General features: G+C 46.8%; 2 protein-coding genes across 3 annotated transcripts; one reads left to right on the forward strand and one right to left on the reverse strand.

Annotated features, from left to right (window-relative positions):
• The first annotated feature begins 196 nt into the window (after nt 1–196).
• On the forward strand, nt 197–11,624 carry mbtd1 (mbt domain containing 1). Its single transcript, XM_062456071.1, has 17 exons — nt 197–352; nt 1,200–1,401; nt 1,815–1,948; nt 2,376–2,490; nt 2,616–2,698; nt 3,187–3,304; nt 3,535–3,669; nt 3,792–3,880; nt 4,184–4,418; nt 4,748–4,803; nt 5,087–5,191; nt 5,436–5,583; nt 5,794–5,876; nt 6,336–6,570; nt 6,752–6,823; nt 7,454–7,603; nt 8,108–11,624. The coding sequence occupies exons 1-17, from the start codon at nt 332–334 to the stop codon at nt 8,224–8,226; spliced, it is 2,100 nt and encodes a 699-aa protein (XP_062312055.1). The 5' UTR covers nt 197–331; the 3' UTR covers nt 8,227–11,624.
• A 444-nt stretch (nt 11,625–12,068) lies between these two features.
• LOC134016781 (nucleoside diphosphate kinase B-like) lies at nt 12,069–15,891 on the reverse strand. Of its 2 annotated transcripts, none has more exons than XM_062456078.1 (5): nt 15,735–15,891; nt 14,029–14,158; nt 13,238–13,339; nt 12,782–12,894; nt 12,069–12,496 (listed from the first exon to the last, which is right to left on the reverse strand). In XM_062456078.1, the coding sequence occupies exons 2-5, from the start codon at nt 14,152–14,154 to the stop codon at nt 12,382–12,384; spliced, it is 456 nt and encodes a 151-aa protein (XP_062312062.1). In that variant the 5' UTR covers nt 14,155–14,158; nt 15,735–15,891; the 3' UTR covers nt 12,069–12,381. The 2 variants fall into 2 exon arrangements, with proteins under 2 accessions (XP_062312062.1, XP_062312061.1); XM_062456077.1 differs by lacking the exon at nt 15,735–15,891 and adding an exon at nt 14,235–14,373.
• Between the last annotated feature and the right edge of the window lie 1,363 nt (nt 15,892–17,254).

Here is a 17,254-nt window from a genome sequence, read left to right on the forward strand (position 1 = left end):
GGCCATGTGCTGAGATCGAAACTTCAACATAGACTGGATGTCATCATTGATCGCGATGTATTCACTGAACGAGGGGGAGTAATTCATTATGGGATGCCCACTGTTTTGTTTTCTCCATCTGTCGGTGACGACCGTTCATGACCGGCCAATCACATTAAACTGGGTTACACTCACGCATGCGTAGTACATAGAGAGTAATTTTGTTGATATCCTGCTTGGACCCATTTCTGGGACTGAGGCTCAATTTTTACACATATTTTGGCCCTTTTTAAAGGGTTTTACTACTATAAGCTTAGCCAGTAAGAAAGTACTCTATCTATATGACGGGCTGATGGAAGATACAAGGGACTTGGTGAGTTAATTTGCAAGGAATAAGGTTCGTCAGTTTCCGAGTTTAGCTTAGCTTAGCTTCCCCCTTTGTTGTTATCAGTTCCTCTAAAGCTAGCTGGCTAGCACTACGGCGCTAAAGCTAGCTAGCTTCTCTTTACATTTCCTGACTATATAAAACCCCTGTAATAGTTTCGTGTTGGGAGTTGCATGAAATGGTTCTAGCTCGGTTTGTGTTATAGATTAGTAAATCAAGCTTGCAACAGCCATCTGATCATGTATTTGCTAACTAGCTAGCTAGTGTGCTAACGTTACTTATTTAGCTAGGTCTCAGAACTGGAAAAGCAGGTTTGTGCTTGCTAGGTTTTTCGCCATAACTTTAATTTGAAGTTTAAAGCTGCTAGCACAGACTGGTTGGTGTGTGTGTGTATATATACTGTACATAAACTTCACGTGTTAAAATCCTTTGGACGGATTATAAAGATAGCTCTAGCTACCCAGCAAGTAACAAGAGCTTTTTGGTTGTTACCCCGCCCCCGACACAAACATGTGATAGAGATGGCTCCCAGCAGTATCCCTCGACTTATTGACCATTAAATATTCACATGTTGCGTGCATTTTTTAAATACAATGTCCTAACAACCTGTATGTGTCATTGCATGCCGTTTAACCCGTGGGCAGGACTAGAGATTAGTGCTTGTGACTCGTCTGTAGGGGATTTAACCGTTTGATCCCAGAGTCTAACAAGTAGCCTGTCTGCGTACAGCAACTCCTACACTAGCATCTAGACCTCACAACTCTGTCCGTGCCACCCTTTCTCCTTTTTTTGTCAACTTCCTACACTCTCTCCTCCTGTCATTCCCCTCTCGCAGGCCCAGCGCACCCCGCGTTCAGAGCGTAAGCGCCGAGACTCGTTCGGGATGTTTGACGGGTATGACAGCTGCAGCGAGGAGTCCACCAGCAGCTCAAGCTCCGACGACAGCGAGGACGAGGTTCCCCCCATCCCCCCCAGCCTGCCCATCATCAAGAACAATGGACAGGTGTACACCTACCCCGACGGCAAGGCCGGAATGGGTCAGTACACGAGAATCAGAATCCGTGCATGTTACAAAACAGTAATGTGTTCATTTAGCAGAAGCTAAATTTTGGGGGGATTTGAACCCTCGACCACTTGATCTGTAGTCACTGCATGGGTTATTTAAATAACCTGTTGAATTGGGCGTATTTGTGTTGCTTCAATGTTAATTTATTTGAATGTAGTTCTGGTAGTTGATGTTGATGCATGTTGACAGATGAAACCGTCAGCAGACTGTAATGTGAGGTATTGTGTGTGTCACGTGATGTAAAAACGGGTCCATTTATAACATCTCTCAAAGTCAAAATGGAACGCTCGCGGTTGATGTGTTGCTAGGCAGAGAGGGACGATTCTGGCTTCTGTGGACGTTCCTTTTAGTTACGCGTGTGTGTGTGTGTTCTGTGTTCCTCAGCCACGTGTGAGATGTGTGGGATGGTGGGCGTGCGAGATGCCTTCTACTCCAAGACCAAGCGCTTCTGCAGCGTGTCCTGTTCCAGAAGCTACTCCTCCAATTCTAAAAAAGCCAGCATTCTGGCCCGTCTCCAGGTAGAGCCTGCCCACGCAGAGACAGCCACTCTTCATGTTTAGTTAAAAAATGTTGTCTGACAAGAAAACGTGTGTGTGTGTGTGTTACTTGCTGATAGAGGGGGATGGTGCATATTTACATTTAGTCATTTAGCAGACGCTCTTATCCAGAGCGACTTACTATATTGTCATAGGGTATTGAAACACGGCATTGCAACACAGCGTCAATTGTCTCATACAACTTATTATTCAATAAGTGTTTCACGTGGACACGCTGGTACTGTGCACGTGACCATAGCTAGGGCACCTGTGTTTCAAATGCATGGCAGGAGAAACCATATCCCGCAAGAACCCCTCCTTTTTGTTGTCGCGTGTGTCATGCTAAAAGGGATGGGGCCTGTGCGTACGGTCATGGCTAAGAGTATTGAAACGATGCGTCTCCCTGCAGGGTAAACCGCCTACGAAAAAGGCCAAGGTCTTACAGAAACAGCCTCTCATGGCTAAGTTAGCGGCGTACGCCCAGTACCAAGCCAGCCAACAGAACCTCGCCAAATCTAAAGCAGGTACGTTTGGGTGCCGCCCATGCTCGGTAGTGTTCGTTCGCCGAATACGGGACCCTGGGCGTGGTGGGTGCAAGGGATCTGTAGTTCTTTATGCAGATGTGTGATGCTTCTCTTGTGCTTTGCAGTGGTCCCTGTGGAGAGTTTTGACTGGGGCCGATACATCTGTAGCAATAACCTTGTAGGAGCGCCTGTCAGCTGTTTCAAACATGTAAGAGACTTCCTCCAGGAACTGATGGGTGGTGGAGGGGCCTACCAATCAGAATGGCCCATGCATGTGTTGTGACAACCCATTTCTGCTGATCGTGTCATTTGTTTTTGTTAGTTTCCTGTTTGGGTTTGAACTTTGAATGGGGAGTTCAGGTGTTCGGTGATTTGTTTATGAGGCAGTTGGATTTGACATCCAGAAGACTTTGCCTCCCTCTTTCTCTCTTTCGCTCTCTCTCTTTCTCTCTCAGGCCAGTTCTCTGTGTGTGTGTGTGTGTGTGTAAGGTGTTCTCTTATTAAGAAGTTAAACTGAGGCCAGCTGTGTGTGTTTAACTTCTCTCTGTTAACTCTGTTCTCCTCTCTCTCTCTCTCTCTCTCTCTCTCTCTCTCTCTCTCTCTCTCTCTCTCTCTCTCTCTCTCTCTCTCTCTCTCTCTCTCTCTCTCTCTCTCTCTCTCTCTCTCTCTCTCTCTCTCTCTCTTTCTGTGTCCCAGGTTCCCATGGGAACGTGCTGGGGGGATATCTCAGAGGGGGTTCGTGTGGAGGTCATTAACTCGGACACTACCCTCTCCACCAAAGTCTACTGGATAGCAGGGATCGTCAAAATTGCAGGTGAGCTCCATTCTGGGATTGGGGCTACAGTGTGGTTTGAGGACATTGCTGAGTCATTCAACTGGGGACTCGTGCACCTGTGTGTCTACCTGTCTGGGTGTCTACCTGTCTGGGTGTCTACCTGTCTGGGTGTCTACCTGTCTGGGTGTCTACCTGTCTGGGTGTTAACCCGTCTGTGTGTACCTATGTGTGTGTACCTGTGTGTGTGTTGACCACTGTGTGTCCTCCAGGCTTCCAGGCCCTGCTGAGGTACGAGGGCTTCGACAGCGACAGCAGCAGGGACTTCTGGTACAACGTGTGTGTTCCTGAGGTCCACCCGGTGGGCTGGTGCGCCTCCAGCGGCAAGCCCCTTGTCCCGCCAAAAAGTGAGCCCCTCCCCTAACCCGACCCCCTCCCTCCCCAGACCCCTAGATGAGCTCAGCTGAATACATTTTTATAAAAAAAAAAAACATCTCCTGAAGTGTTTGTTTGTTGTGTTCTCTTGCAGCCATACAGCATAAGTACTCTAACTGGAAAGCTTTCCTTGTGAAACGACTCACTGGAGCCAAAACACTCCCACCAGACTTTGCCACGAAGGTGAGACGGCCCACACCCTGCCGCACACACACGCGGGGGTTCGACATGGCGGGGGACGAAAGTGGTGCTTTTAGGGGGTTTCCTTATTTCAATGTACCCTCCTCCCCCCATCTCCTCTCTCCCATGTCTCCCTTCTCCATACCCCCCCCCCACTCCCTTCCTATCTCCCTCACCCATATCCTCACTACCGTACCCCCCGCCCCCTTCATATCTCTCTCCCTCCCCCTCCTCACCCATATCCTCACCTTCGTACCCCCCCTTCCTTCCCATCTCCCCCCCCCTCATCACCCTCCTCCCACCCAGGTGCACGAGAACCTGCAGTACCCCTTCAAGAAGCTGATGCGCGTGGAGGTGGTGGATAAGACTCACCTGTGCCGGACGCGGGTGGCCCTGGTGGAGCAGGTGACCGGGGGCCGGCTGAGGCTGGTGTACGAGGAGAGCCAGGACGGGACGGACGACTTCTGGTGCCACATGCACAGCCCTCTCATCCACTGCATCGGCTGGTCGCGCAGCATCGGGCATCGCTTCAAACGATCCGGTCAGACCACACCGTACACGGCTTGCACACGTGACACTCTGGCAGATTAAACGTAGCATACTTCTTTATATGCAACACAATATTTATTTATTTTTTGGACTGAGGAAATGTTATTCCTTTAGTAAGTGCAGCAGATAATCAAGGATTAAGAAGTGTGCTGTTTCTCAAACTAGTATTTTAGTGATTGGTGCCAAGAAACATTATCTTCAAGTGCAACGGAAACATGATTTCAGACTTTGAAAAGACTTAATAAGGTTCAGCCAAGCATCTTAATCATGTTCATGGTGCACTGCTTCATCATGTTCATGGTGCACTGTGTGTTTCCTCAGACGTGTCCAAGAAGGTGGAGGGCCAGATGGACGCGTCTCCTCAGCTATTCCAGAAGGTACCGGAACACTGCGCCTTCTGCTGCTCCCTGAACAGACTCAGTTATATGACTCACTGAACAGACTCAGTTGCTATATATGACTCTGAACAGACTCAGTTGCTATCTATCTGAGTCTATCCAGAGAGTCAGATCCAGTCTGTGTGTACCAGGCACGTTGCAAAGTAACCACACATCCTTCACCCAGGCACAGTGAACGGTAATAACATCTCAGCTACAGCGCAGCAACAACAACAACAACAACAACAACAACAACAACAGCCTCCTGTCTTGTGGCCCGCAGGTGAAGGACGTGGACCAGAGCGGAGAATGGTTCAAGGACGGCATGAAGCTGGAGGCCATTGACCCTCTCAACCTGTCAGCCATCTGCGTGGCCACCGTACGTAAGGTGAGACACGCACACCTGCCTGTCCATCTCAGACCCCTGCACCTCTCCCATGTCTACCCGACCACACACACACACCTGCCTGTCTGTATGAGACACGCACGGACACACGGCGCAGGAACAAATGTATTCTTTCTTTGCTTGTATTCTTACTATGTCCCTTCTATGTCTCTCTGTCTGTCTCTCTCTGTGTCTCTCTCTGTCTGTCTCTCTCTGTGTCTCTCTCTCTTCCCCCCCCTCCCCCCAGGTGCTGGCTGACGGGTACCTCATGATAGGGATCGATGGCTCGGAGGCGGCCGACGGCTCCGACTGGTTCTGCTACCACTCCTGCTCCCCCTCCATCTTCCCCGTTGGCTTCTGTGAAATCAACAGCATCGAGCTCACGCCCCCCAGAGGTACGCCCCCACCCCCCTCCACCCCCCTTCCACCCCGCACTCTTTTTCTTTCTCTCTCTAATCCCCTCTGTCTCTCGCCCCTCTCTTTCTCATCCAACCTCTATCTCCTTTCTCCGCTTGTATCTCACTCTCGACCCCTCACCCCCCCCCCCCCTCTCTATCTCGGTGTGTGTGTGTGTGCCTGGCCTCAGTACTGACTCTGCTCCACAGGGTACACTAAACTGCCATTAAATTGGTTCGACTACCTCAGAGAAACGGGTTCAATAGCAGCTCCTGTGAAGCTCTTTAACCAGGTAGGCCCTCAGACCCTGGCTGTCTTCCTCTTTGCTGTGTGTACTTCCCATGTGACACGTTGTTTGCAGGTGTACGGTCCAAGACTCTATGTTCCGAGAGCTGAAAGCCAGAGTCTGTTGGTGTCATATCTGTGTTTCTGTCCCCCCGTGATGCTTTCGTATTTGTAGCGATGTGTAAGGAATGTATGTCGGTCACGACATGAGGGGGTATGTTCTCAGTGCAGATCCGTGGTTCTGTTGTGGTAATCCGCTCTCCTCTTCTGCTCGACACCTCCTCTCTTTTGCTTCTTTACCTTCACCTCTCTTCCTCCTCCTCTCCTCTCCATTTTCCTTCTCGTCCCCTCCCCTCTCTCTTGCCTTCTTTCTCCTCTTCTCCCCCTCCCCTCCTCTGCTCTTCCTTCACCCCCTCGCCTTCTCTGCTCTTCCTTCACCCCCTCGCCTTCTCTCCTCCCCTCGCAGGACGTTCCTAACCACGGCTTCCAGCAGGGTATGAAGCTGGAAGCCGTCGACCTGATGGAGCCCCGGCTGGTGTGCGTCGCCACGGTGACGCGCATCGTCCACCGCCTGCTGCGGATCCACTTTGACGGCTGGGAGGACGAGTACGACCAGTGGGTGGACTGCAGGTCACCTGACCTCTACCCTGTGGGCTGGTGTCAGTTGACCGGGTACCAGCTGCAGCCCCCCGCGGCACAGAGTGAGCACACACACACACTCATATACATACACTAACACACACACTATGTATGTAGGTGTGTGTATATACATACATACATATTATAAATATACATGGAAACCTATGAAGCTTCATGTTAGTATATCATAACAGGAAACACTTGTATTGTCTGTTAACTGGCTCCTGCTGCCTGTCACTCAAGGTGCCAGAGATATCCCGCCTCCTCTGCCAAAGCAGAAGAAGAAGGCCCAGCAGTACAAAGGACAAAAGAAAAGTGAGTTTTCCCTCTTTCTCGCTCTCTCTCTCGCTCTCTCTCCACTTGTCTCTTTCTTTTTTCTCTCTCTACTTCTCTCGATCTATCCCTCTTTCATCTTTCTACACCTCACCTTTGCACAGTTCCTATCTTCCTCTTATCTCATCTCCCCACTGGTGGAGGACGCTTCTCTCTACCCTGGGCTCTCATTGGGTGGTGAAGGAGTCACATGACAAGAAGTCAAGCCCCACAGGGTGCATGTTCCTATGGGTGTGAAGGTGACGAACTGATGTCTCAGGAAGTGGTGTTTCCTCGGTGACTGGTCATGTCATCACTAAAGCTCTAACAGGAAGTAGGGCTTAACCACTGAAAAATGCCAACGCCCAAAATATGTTCTCTTATTGTCTGATGGGCAACGGTCCAATGGCTTACCTGCTTGTGGCAGCCGGTGAGTCTAGCTAACCAGGGGATGCTACAGGAGGGCGCTACACCTCAGCAACCAATACAAATGCTGAAGAAATAATACATAAGTTCCCCAAAAACGGAACCTAGCCAAGCAATGTCCTGCTGTTCCCTGTGTACCTCTGTGTGTTGCCCCCTGTCTGTACCATGCCCCCTGGTGGCTCACTTGGACTCTGACTTGATGTTTAGAGAGGAAGATTCCGGTTGGTCGACGGCCCTTCAGTCAGGCAGGCAGGAGGAGGAGCTTCTCAGGGGACGAGGAGCAGAGCCCGCCCCCTTACTGCGCCCCGGGCCCCACACGCCCCCGACCCCGTACCCACCTCCACACCCACAAACCAGGTAACCCCCGCTGCTAATGCAACCACTGATACCCCCACACAGCCAGCGGGCGCTAGCACGCTTTATCCGAAAGCAACGTGATTTGAGCCCGCAAAAAATCCTAAATACAGTCAAATGCTCCAACCACTGAGCGATGATGATGATGAAACGGGTATCAGGATGATATTGGGAAGGTGGATCCTGGTGACTCCAGAGTGTTGTGTTTCTCTATCATGCCCTCTGTGTTCTCGAGCTGGGGGTGCCCTTCCACAGGATATCGCGTCTCAATCTCTTTATTGTCTGTCTTTCTTTCTCTCTCCCTCTTTCCCCCACTCTTTCTCTTTATCACTTCCTTTCCCTACCCCTCTCCCTGTTCTCTCTCCCCCTCCAAAATCTGTCTTTCTACACCTATATATCCCCCCTCTCTCTCTTATCCCTCTCTGTCCCTCTGCCTTTCTCCCTCCTCCCCCACTTCCCCGTCCCCCTCTGTCTCCCCACAATGCTCTCCACCCCCTCCCCTCTCAGATTCTCTGCTACGTCTGAAAGAGGAGTCGGCCGAGGTGGACGAGTTCACCTTCTCCCAGGGCATCTCAGACCAGGAGAGTAACGGCTCTGGCAGCTACCACATCAAGCAGGAGCCCTGAACCAGCCTGGGCGGTTCAGGGCTAGTTCCTGAACCTGACCCTCTCCCCCACCCCTCCATCCCCAGCATCTGTCCCTGGTTCTCCCCCCCCCCCCTCCATCCACACAGCCCCTGGTTCCTCTCCCCACCCCTCCATTCAGCCTCAGCCCCTGGTTCTGGGGGCCCAGAGACCTGTACAAACTGTGAGAGACTTTTCTGAGCCAGGATCTCAGTTTCAGTTTGTTCCACTTACTATTTTGATTTTGTTTTTGGAACGTTTCATGCCAGGTGGACTTGCTTTGTTAATAGTACTTGAACTTCTCAGAGTTGACTTCTTTATAATATTGTTTTCTTTTTTTGTCGTTTTTTTTCGTAGATTTTTCTTTCTTTTTTTAAAAATATGAAAGTGACTTTTGTTTGTCTTAAACTCTGATTATTTCTTATCAATAGCCCCGCTGTGGCCGGATAGGGGTGTGGGTGGTGTTGTTTGATTGTGTTGTTAAGTATGAACATTCATATAGTATGTGACCTAAATATATAAACTCTATATAGATATTTAGGATTGTAAGTTGAAGACAGTGGCTGTTGAATAGTATATTGTATAAATCACAAACCTTACTGGGACCCTATAGTATACACTCAGACTAGATAAACCTGTCTGCATATTGTTACCTAGTCTGCCTCTCGTAAGAAGCGAAGCGCGGGTATACCAGTGGATTGTTTGGGTAGAGAGTAGATTAACACTGTCACAGACTGCACTACAGCAAAGGCGGTCCAGTTCACCTGTTAGACAAACCTTCACCTGCTCTTCAGTGGTGGGCAAGCAACGAACATAGACGTACACATCACATTGAGATATGCAAACATTTGATTTAACTTATTTCGTTGACATTTGCTTGGGGGGTTAGTTTTTGTTTTTGTTTGGGTGGTTCCAGAGCCGTAATGATGCAAAATTGGTCGAAGTGTTCAACAGAGCCGCAGAGTAACAAGCGTGTCAGGTGTTAAACCGCCCAGCTGTCTCTGCCAGAGTCACGGCAGCGCCAGCATGGCACACGGGCTGTCAGACTAGTTAAAACCCACCTACTTCCTAATCTCGTTCCCAATGACCAATTTATTTTTAATTTAAATGTTTGGGGGGCTTCTGCTGGTCAGACATGATGCGGGTTATGACCTGAGACTCGCCAGAGTTCTTGTTTTCCAGACAACCCCAATGTTCCTTACGATGATAACAATTTTTATTTGTTCAATTTTATTTGTTGTTGTTCTCCACTGATCTCTGCTCTACCTCCTGATACGTTTTGGAGAATTCAGACTACCGCGTAAACCATGTAGACGACTTGGAGGCCGCTCCCTGTTCCGCGTGAGGAGGCGACACCAAACACAACAGTGTACCTAACACAGCACAACCGAGGTAGTCCTCTCGATTTGAATTATATTATGCAATAATAGTAGTGTGTTCTGTATTTGCCGTTAACAGACCCTTAAGTTTATACGTTTTAAAGCTTACAATATGATGGATGCACAAAGTAATATAGCCTAATCTATAATTAATTTATCTCAGTACTGTGGCGTAACTGTGGTGATGGTGTGATTGATGGTCTTTAATGATGATGGCTTAACCTAAAGTTGACCTTCTGTATAAGAACTATATTATATAGAATGCAGCATAAATAGACAAACTCAGTGACGGTCATTGACCCAGATCTGTTTCTATACCAGGATGGTCCACCATAAAATTCTCAGGAAGTATTTGCATTTTCTAAGACTTTTAACCAACGGGTTTGTTAAGAGCGTTTCAAAGAGTTGAATCCGAAAAATAATTGCTCTGCGACGTTACACAAAATCACTCAAACAATGCGTATCCTTTTTTCGAGAAAGTATAAGGTCTTACCAGTCAATGTTTGTCATTTTTTTAATTATTATTTTATTGCAATCACTTCACCGCTTGTGTTAATGTGTCTCACGCTCTTTCTCGCGCTTTAAACTTTATAAGGTGTAAATGCTTTGCTTTCTAACGTTCCAGACAACATGGTAGACCTCTTCATCTAGCCTACCCCGTCATCCCATGATTGTGTGCATTTTTATACTTCTGTGACGAAGCGTTCATCGTGTTGTGTATTGGTTTTCCTCATCGATGTGCAATTACACATGACCTCTCCTTTTCCATAGGAGGGATTGTTAAGCTACAGTTGTACGTTACATCGAGCAATACAACTCGTCTCACAATCTTCGCAAGGGGAAAGGTTTACAGTTTAAAATGACGAGATTGTGCACGGCGCTTACTAAACACCAAGGCATTAATAAGGCATTTTACGGTCGTCTCAATCAGTTCACTGACCAAACTACGTAATACCTTTGTAAACATTTCAGTGGTGGGAAAAAGACAACTGTTTTTATAGAATAACTTTGCTGCTATCTTCTCGTAACCCAAATGGATCCTAATGCACAATCAACTCTTCAACCTTTTTTTTCTTTCGTTTGACTGATGCTTCCCTCCTCTGTCCGTCAAGATACTCTTTTCTTTCGTCTTGAAGCCCAACTTCATAATCAATACCTCGCCCCTTCAGATAGTGTTTGGTGTCCAGTGTGGTGTTTATATCGGGTGGCGTGATGGGTGTTGGGGTTTGGTTGCACTGTTTTAGTTCAATAAACGAGAGGGCGTGTAGAGTTTTTGGTGATGCTGTGCTTAACTTGTTTTGCTGTAATGGTCTTAGATCGTGCTACTTGCAGACTCTCGTCAACCTCCTGCATTGGTCTGGTCGATCGGCGAACGGTGTGATGGGTCTAAACAACATGGTGTGACAGGAGCTGACACATGACACATTTTGAAGTGTTGCTTAGACCTAGGCAGATGTTGACCGCTCCGTGCAGGTACTTGTAGAGTTGGGCTTTTGGATTTTCTTTTGAATACTAACACGGGTCTTTTGTATGTCATTTACCCCATTATATTCCAACATAATATCGTGGTGCTATATATATATATATTTGATAAAAATTACTTATTGTATTGGGACTGTCAAACTGCAAATGTGAATTGAGGGTTAAGTTATGTTTCAAATTTTATTTTGGATACAAATAACACAATTATGTTGAAAAAAAGACCTACGTATAAAAATTTAAATGAATCCTGACCCTTGAGGTACATTATGAACTTACTGATAAAAAGATCTTTTGATAGTATCTGTTTCCTTTCTGGTATCTGTTTCCTTTCTGGTAATTTTGTGCTGTGATTAAGGTTTGATACTTTTCCCCACCCCTTGAATTTGTAAATAAACCAAATGTTTGGGAAGATGTTGGTTAAATTGATACATTTTTGTTTACAAGCATTGCAAAACCATTTCTGCATGGCTGTCAAACAATGTTAATGATTTTTGTAAGAACCAACTTTTTACACTGAATAAAATATTGTATGAACTGGTACGTTCTGTTCCTCATCTGCTTTCTCATGCAACCTGCGTGCTTCGTGGATTCATTTGGCTTTCCGTCCATTCTGAAGAGGACAGCTTGGAGGTCAGAGCAATGTTGTGACCTCCCTGCCCTTCCTGGGTGATTCAGTCCAGGTCAACAGTTCACTAACAGGCCTCAAATCTACACTTTAATCTCAAATTGAGATTACAGGTCTGGCTAATCTCCCTTTCTGTTGTCAGGCAAAAATGGGCCTGAGAGGGCGGTTTGTCCCGACAAGCAGTAATCATTAACATCTTCCATCTGGGATCCAAGTCATTTAGCAGCTGTAGAGGGGGACATTTTAACCTATGACATCTTGACCTGCTACTAAACTGTGCTCATGCATGATACAGTATACATATGAGGCTAGAGAGCTAAAGAGCAAGTGTGTATATAGAAAGGCTCATGGCAAACAGATGGGATTGTGTGCGTTTTATTGGAAAGTAAATCGCCATTTGACAAATGCAATCAAAACAGTCGAACGTAAATTCAACGATACATTTGCAGTAAGTGCATTCAGGAATGTAACTCTGAAATGGAGCCAACTGGGATGGGAACCTTGGAATGGACCAATCACTGATGCAGACACACAGAACACTTGGGGAGGTGGCGAGATTCTCAGAGAAGCCCCGTTTAAACCACGTCCAAGGACACCGATCCAGGATCAGTTAGTGTGCCCAGCTCAATGGGATGAGATCAGGGGAGATGAGGGTGGACTGATTCAGACCAGTTAATACAGCCAGTCGTGGGAGCAGCTTGTGTAGCTGACCAGCTCCTCTGGTTTGAACCACAGGCCGATCTCGTGCTTGGCACTCTCCACTGAGTCACTGCCATGGATGATGTTCCTGCAGGTGGGAGAAAAAGAGTCAAGAAAGCAGCATTCCTCATTAGACCCTCCTCATCCTCTCACCAGTAGCCTTCATCAGACCCTCCTCATCCTAAATTCTAAGTTGCTAACATGTAGCTGGTTGTCATCCCACCACCCACTCCTATTTTCCAAGTGAAGTAACTCAGATCTGATGCCAGGTATGGGGGTGGGAGTAGATGGATACCGATTGGGTCAAGACCCTGCCGCCTGGAGCGGAGGGCACCACCGAGGTCACCGATTGGCTAGTGGACTGATCACTCACCTGCCAACCTGGATGCAGAAGTCTCCCCTGATGGTTCCTGGTTTGGAGTCGGCAGGGTTGGTCTCTCCCAGCATCACTCTGCCCGTCTTCACTGCGTTCATCCCCTCCCACACCTCAGGACAGAAACACACCAGGTCAGCATCCACGGTCACAAACGTTCAAGAGGGTTTGCGTCACCAAAGCTGGGTTCTCATGGTAAAGCCAGACGGTTCCTAGACTGACCACTAAAACAGTGTTAGAACTTCACACTTCTGTCAATAAGGACTTTGCATGCCTCGGGGGGGGGCACATGTAAATGAATACAATTATAAAGGTACATTTCAGTGGTTCTATATGAACTGGCACACCAGAAAGGGCTAGTTCTTTCAGCACATTTGTTTCCAATCAATGGGGTCGGCGGACCCTTAAAACCACAAACCCTCTAATGTGTGGCGTGATGGACGAGTCTGGACTCACCATGGCGCAGACGGGACCAGAGTTCATGTAGCTGACCAGGCTGGGGAAGAAGGGCCGGTCCTTCAGGTCATCGTAGTGCTCCTTCAGCAGAGACTCTGAGGCCTGGAGACACACACCATGAGCTCTCCTCATCTACTGGATGGTCACACATACACACACTGATGGGGTGGTTAAAGAAGGTCCTTCGTTCATAGGAAACCTCACCGACAGTTTGTTTTATTCAAAATGGTTCTTACACAACCTTAAACGATTCTTATCTATGCAAAAACTCAGAGCTATTGACAAACTAATCAGTTGACAGGGTTGCAATTCAGGAGTTGAAGCTGCTTGCAGTGGCATTCAAAAAACATCTCTGGAGTCAAGACTAGAGGGGCTAATGCAGCCCTCAGATCCTGCTTTGTAGCATGGACAGCCTGAAGTGACCGCCATGCCAATCATATGGTTCCTATGGCGATGGCTGTCCAGGTCTTTGGGGTCGTGAAGAGATTTCCTCTGGCTGTAGATCAGAATAGATCAGAACTCAGCCTAAGCACTGCTCTGGTTAAGAATAGCCAAGCAAGCTAATCTGGACTGGAGTAGAGGACAGCTGATAAATGGTTGCATCAGCACCATATTAATGCCACTTTACTTGTGGAATCATGTAAAGGACTAGGGGGACAACTGACTCACTTTATAACCTTAACTACTAGTTAAAAAAAAAAAAAAAAAAAAAAAAAAAAAGACCTGTTGGCTGGGTTAAGAACCTTCATCACAGAAATGAAATTTAGAGTGAATGTCGCCATGTAACTTACATGCAGGAATTTCATCCCCACGAGTTTGAATCCCTTCACCTCGAACCGTTTGATGATCTCACCGACTAGCCTCCTCTGAACGCCGTCAGGCTTGATTGCGATAAATGTACGTTCCTCGTTTGACATGGTGCTGCAAGCAAAGGGAGGAAGTGAAGGGAATCCAAAAACATTAAAACTCGTTATAACTTCCAAGACAAGTAACTTACGTCTTCTCTGCAGCGCATTTGGCAAATTCGTCTTGGGGGCCGGTGGCAGGAGTTGACGCCCCCGACCCCATTACAGCTGAAATATCATTAACGGCTCCGCAAAGCCCGTTAACCGCAGACCCTCTTCGCAACTAAAACCTCAGACTTGTCGTTAGAAGTTTGACAGGTGACATTCCGGTGTAAACATTTGATCCGCTACCGTGAAGGTAATTTACCTAATCTCTGACCGCACCAAATCTTTGCGCATGGCTAGAAACGCTCTTCGCTGCGCATGTCTAATCCCGGAGTTTGGACTAGTACCAAATCAATCCATGGGAGAAGTACTGTAGCCACCCCAAACGCCAAGAAGGTTAAATACTGTTGACATTTTTTGTCATATTGTGCCAGGTCAAACTGTCTTAACGTGCCCCTCAATGGCCGTAGCCTAAACATTAACATGCATGTTAATATTTATGCTTTTGCGTGATACTAACGAACGTTTTTAGAGCTACCAACATATGAAAGTGGTCATGTGATAATGCTTGGACCGGAGTTAAGTGAGACCTAAGCACATTACATCACCAGGAATATAGAGCTAAGTAGTTAGACATGGTGATGTAGGTGTCACTGAATCGCTTCATCTATCCAAAGTTTGACCGAAGGCAGAAACTTCTGGCTTTCAAAAACGTTACTGTAGTAGACGGCTCTAGACAGGCACCCGTTTTTACTCGGCTACGCCCCGCGAGGAAAAAGCCACGCTGCTGAAACTAGCCGGCTAGCTAGGCCTACTTACTTCATGCCGTGTGTGTGGTGTTGCTAGCTAGCTTTTTATATCAAGGATTGCATACTCAATTTCAGTTAGCGGCACCAATATTGCGTTTTGTATACAACACAAACTAATTTCCACCACCCAAATTTTAAACTACATCCATATCAGATACCAACAAATTCAGAGACAATCACGTGGCAAAGGCTCCCTGCAACCTGATCGGGCCTACATCAGACAGCGACTCCTCATTCTTGCCTTTTGTGTTCCGGCTACTGTAGCTTGTCTGACGTGTCAATTAGCACCGTTTAGCCTACACGCGGATCGCCATTAAATGTGATCCATCCAATATGCAACCCCGTCTTCCTTCAATCAAGTTCAAACACGTGAAGAATAAAACAAAATGGTTTATTTCTTTTTTAAACTATACCTTGCGCTACACTGCAACAGGAAGTTACCGGTGTGCATGCGTGTACTTTCTCCGGGTGCACCAGCCCGGCATCATGAGGAGCGAGTAGAAGTAAATGTTGCTTACAGACGTTATAATAGCTTATACGACATAAATAAACACTGACTTGAACACGCGTAATTTCGGCCTTAGATCAAAGTGAAATGCTTTTAAAAGCTACAAATACCCTCAAAACGATTCTCAAATACAACACAGGTGACGAATGAAAACAACCATGTAATTCACAATGTCTATCGCCTTATAACTAACTTAAAAACATGCATAAATGGATCCACAGCAGGCCTACCTTCTTGACAAATGATTTTGCTAGGGAGGAAGACGACGTGTCCTGATTCCGCTGAGCCGGTGAGTTCAGTAATCCTTTGTTAGGACGCAGCTTCCTTTTTATACCGGGAGGCGGGGACTAAAGCTGGACTGCTGAAAACGTTCATGATGACGGAAGCGCGATGACCTCGCAAAAAGGATATTCAAACAAACACATGTAATGTGCTGTTAAAATGTTCCAATATTTTTTTTGAGCTAAGATATGTGGTGAGACGTCACATCTGCGCGAGCCCTTTCTCTTTTTCCGCGTGCGGTGTTCAGCAACGGATCAAGTTGAATTTTCATGGTATGCATATCAGAATCAGAATAGAATCAGAATCTGACTAAGTTTTAAGAATAGTAATTGTTTTAGAAGTAGTTTACACAGCAAGGAATTTACTTTGGTGGGCAGGTGCATACTGTAAAAAATATAAGAATCTTAAAAAAGTGTGTGCCGTCGGGACTTTAGGACATTATTCATGTCAGTATTCATCATTAAGTCAATTATTACACCCATACATTATTTAACCAATTACTCAGGTTAGGACTGTTGATCGAGCTGTTTGATTATACTGTATTCTGCCTGGTAGTGATGTCTAGCATTAGACAATATCCAGCACAAGATTAGTTGTTTCATGACATCTGACATCTTGTTTCAATGCTGTTTAATCTGTGGACTTTATGGAATCTAAAGTGCTGGATAAAGTGACCACATATTAATTATTATTACATAACTTGCCATTAAAGGATAAAGCAGTGACTGTGTCTGGTTTGATACTGAGGATTTTACAATGTACTCCCCTTTATCTTGTCCTACATTCAATGATATCCATCATTGAATGAAGGACTTTAAGTCTTTCTTTACTCCTTTCTCTTTTTCCGTTTATCCAAACGGTTTGAGAGTGTTGGCTCCCAGGGATTCGCTTTAGCAGTATGCAAGTATGAGATATATCACAGCAGAGACTGAATGTGCTTCGAAAGGCTGAACACAGACTAGGCACCTCCCCACCTGCCACTGGTCCACTCTGTGAACACCTGCAGGAGAGGGGGAGGGAGAGAGAGGGAGGGAGAGAGAGGGAGGGAAAGAGGGGGAGGGAGAGAGAGAGAGAGAGGGAGAGAGCCTACACTGAGAGGGATCGTGTGAATACCAGCAGGAGGGAGAGAGGAAGAGAGAGAGAGAGAGAGAGAGACGTAAGGAGAGGAAGAGAGACTTCTAAGGAGAGAGGGAGAGAGAGGGAGAGAGAGATGAAGAGAGACGTCTAAGGGGGAAAGAGGAAGAAAGGGATAGAGAGGAAGACTTCCGGAGAGAAGGAGTCTCTTCCTGGGAATTCTACATGGCAGTTTATGTGGAATCATTAGACCTAAGATGTGATGGATACAAACGTCTAACACACAGACACACACACACACTCGAACACACACGTACTGACATACACTCACTCAATCCCACTCACACACGAACACACACACACACAATCTTATTAGTAGTCACCCTCATTTCCT

The sequence above is a fragment of the Osmerus eperlanus genome, unplaced genomic scaffold, assembly GCF_963692335.1.
Source record: "Osmerus eperlanus unplaced genomic scaffold, fOsmEpe2.1 SCAFFOLD_254, whole genome shotgun sequence".
Lineage (NCBI taxonomy): Eukaryota > Metazoa > Chordata > Actinopteri > Osmeriformes > Osmeridae > Osmerus > Osmerus eperlanus.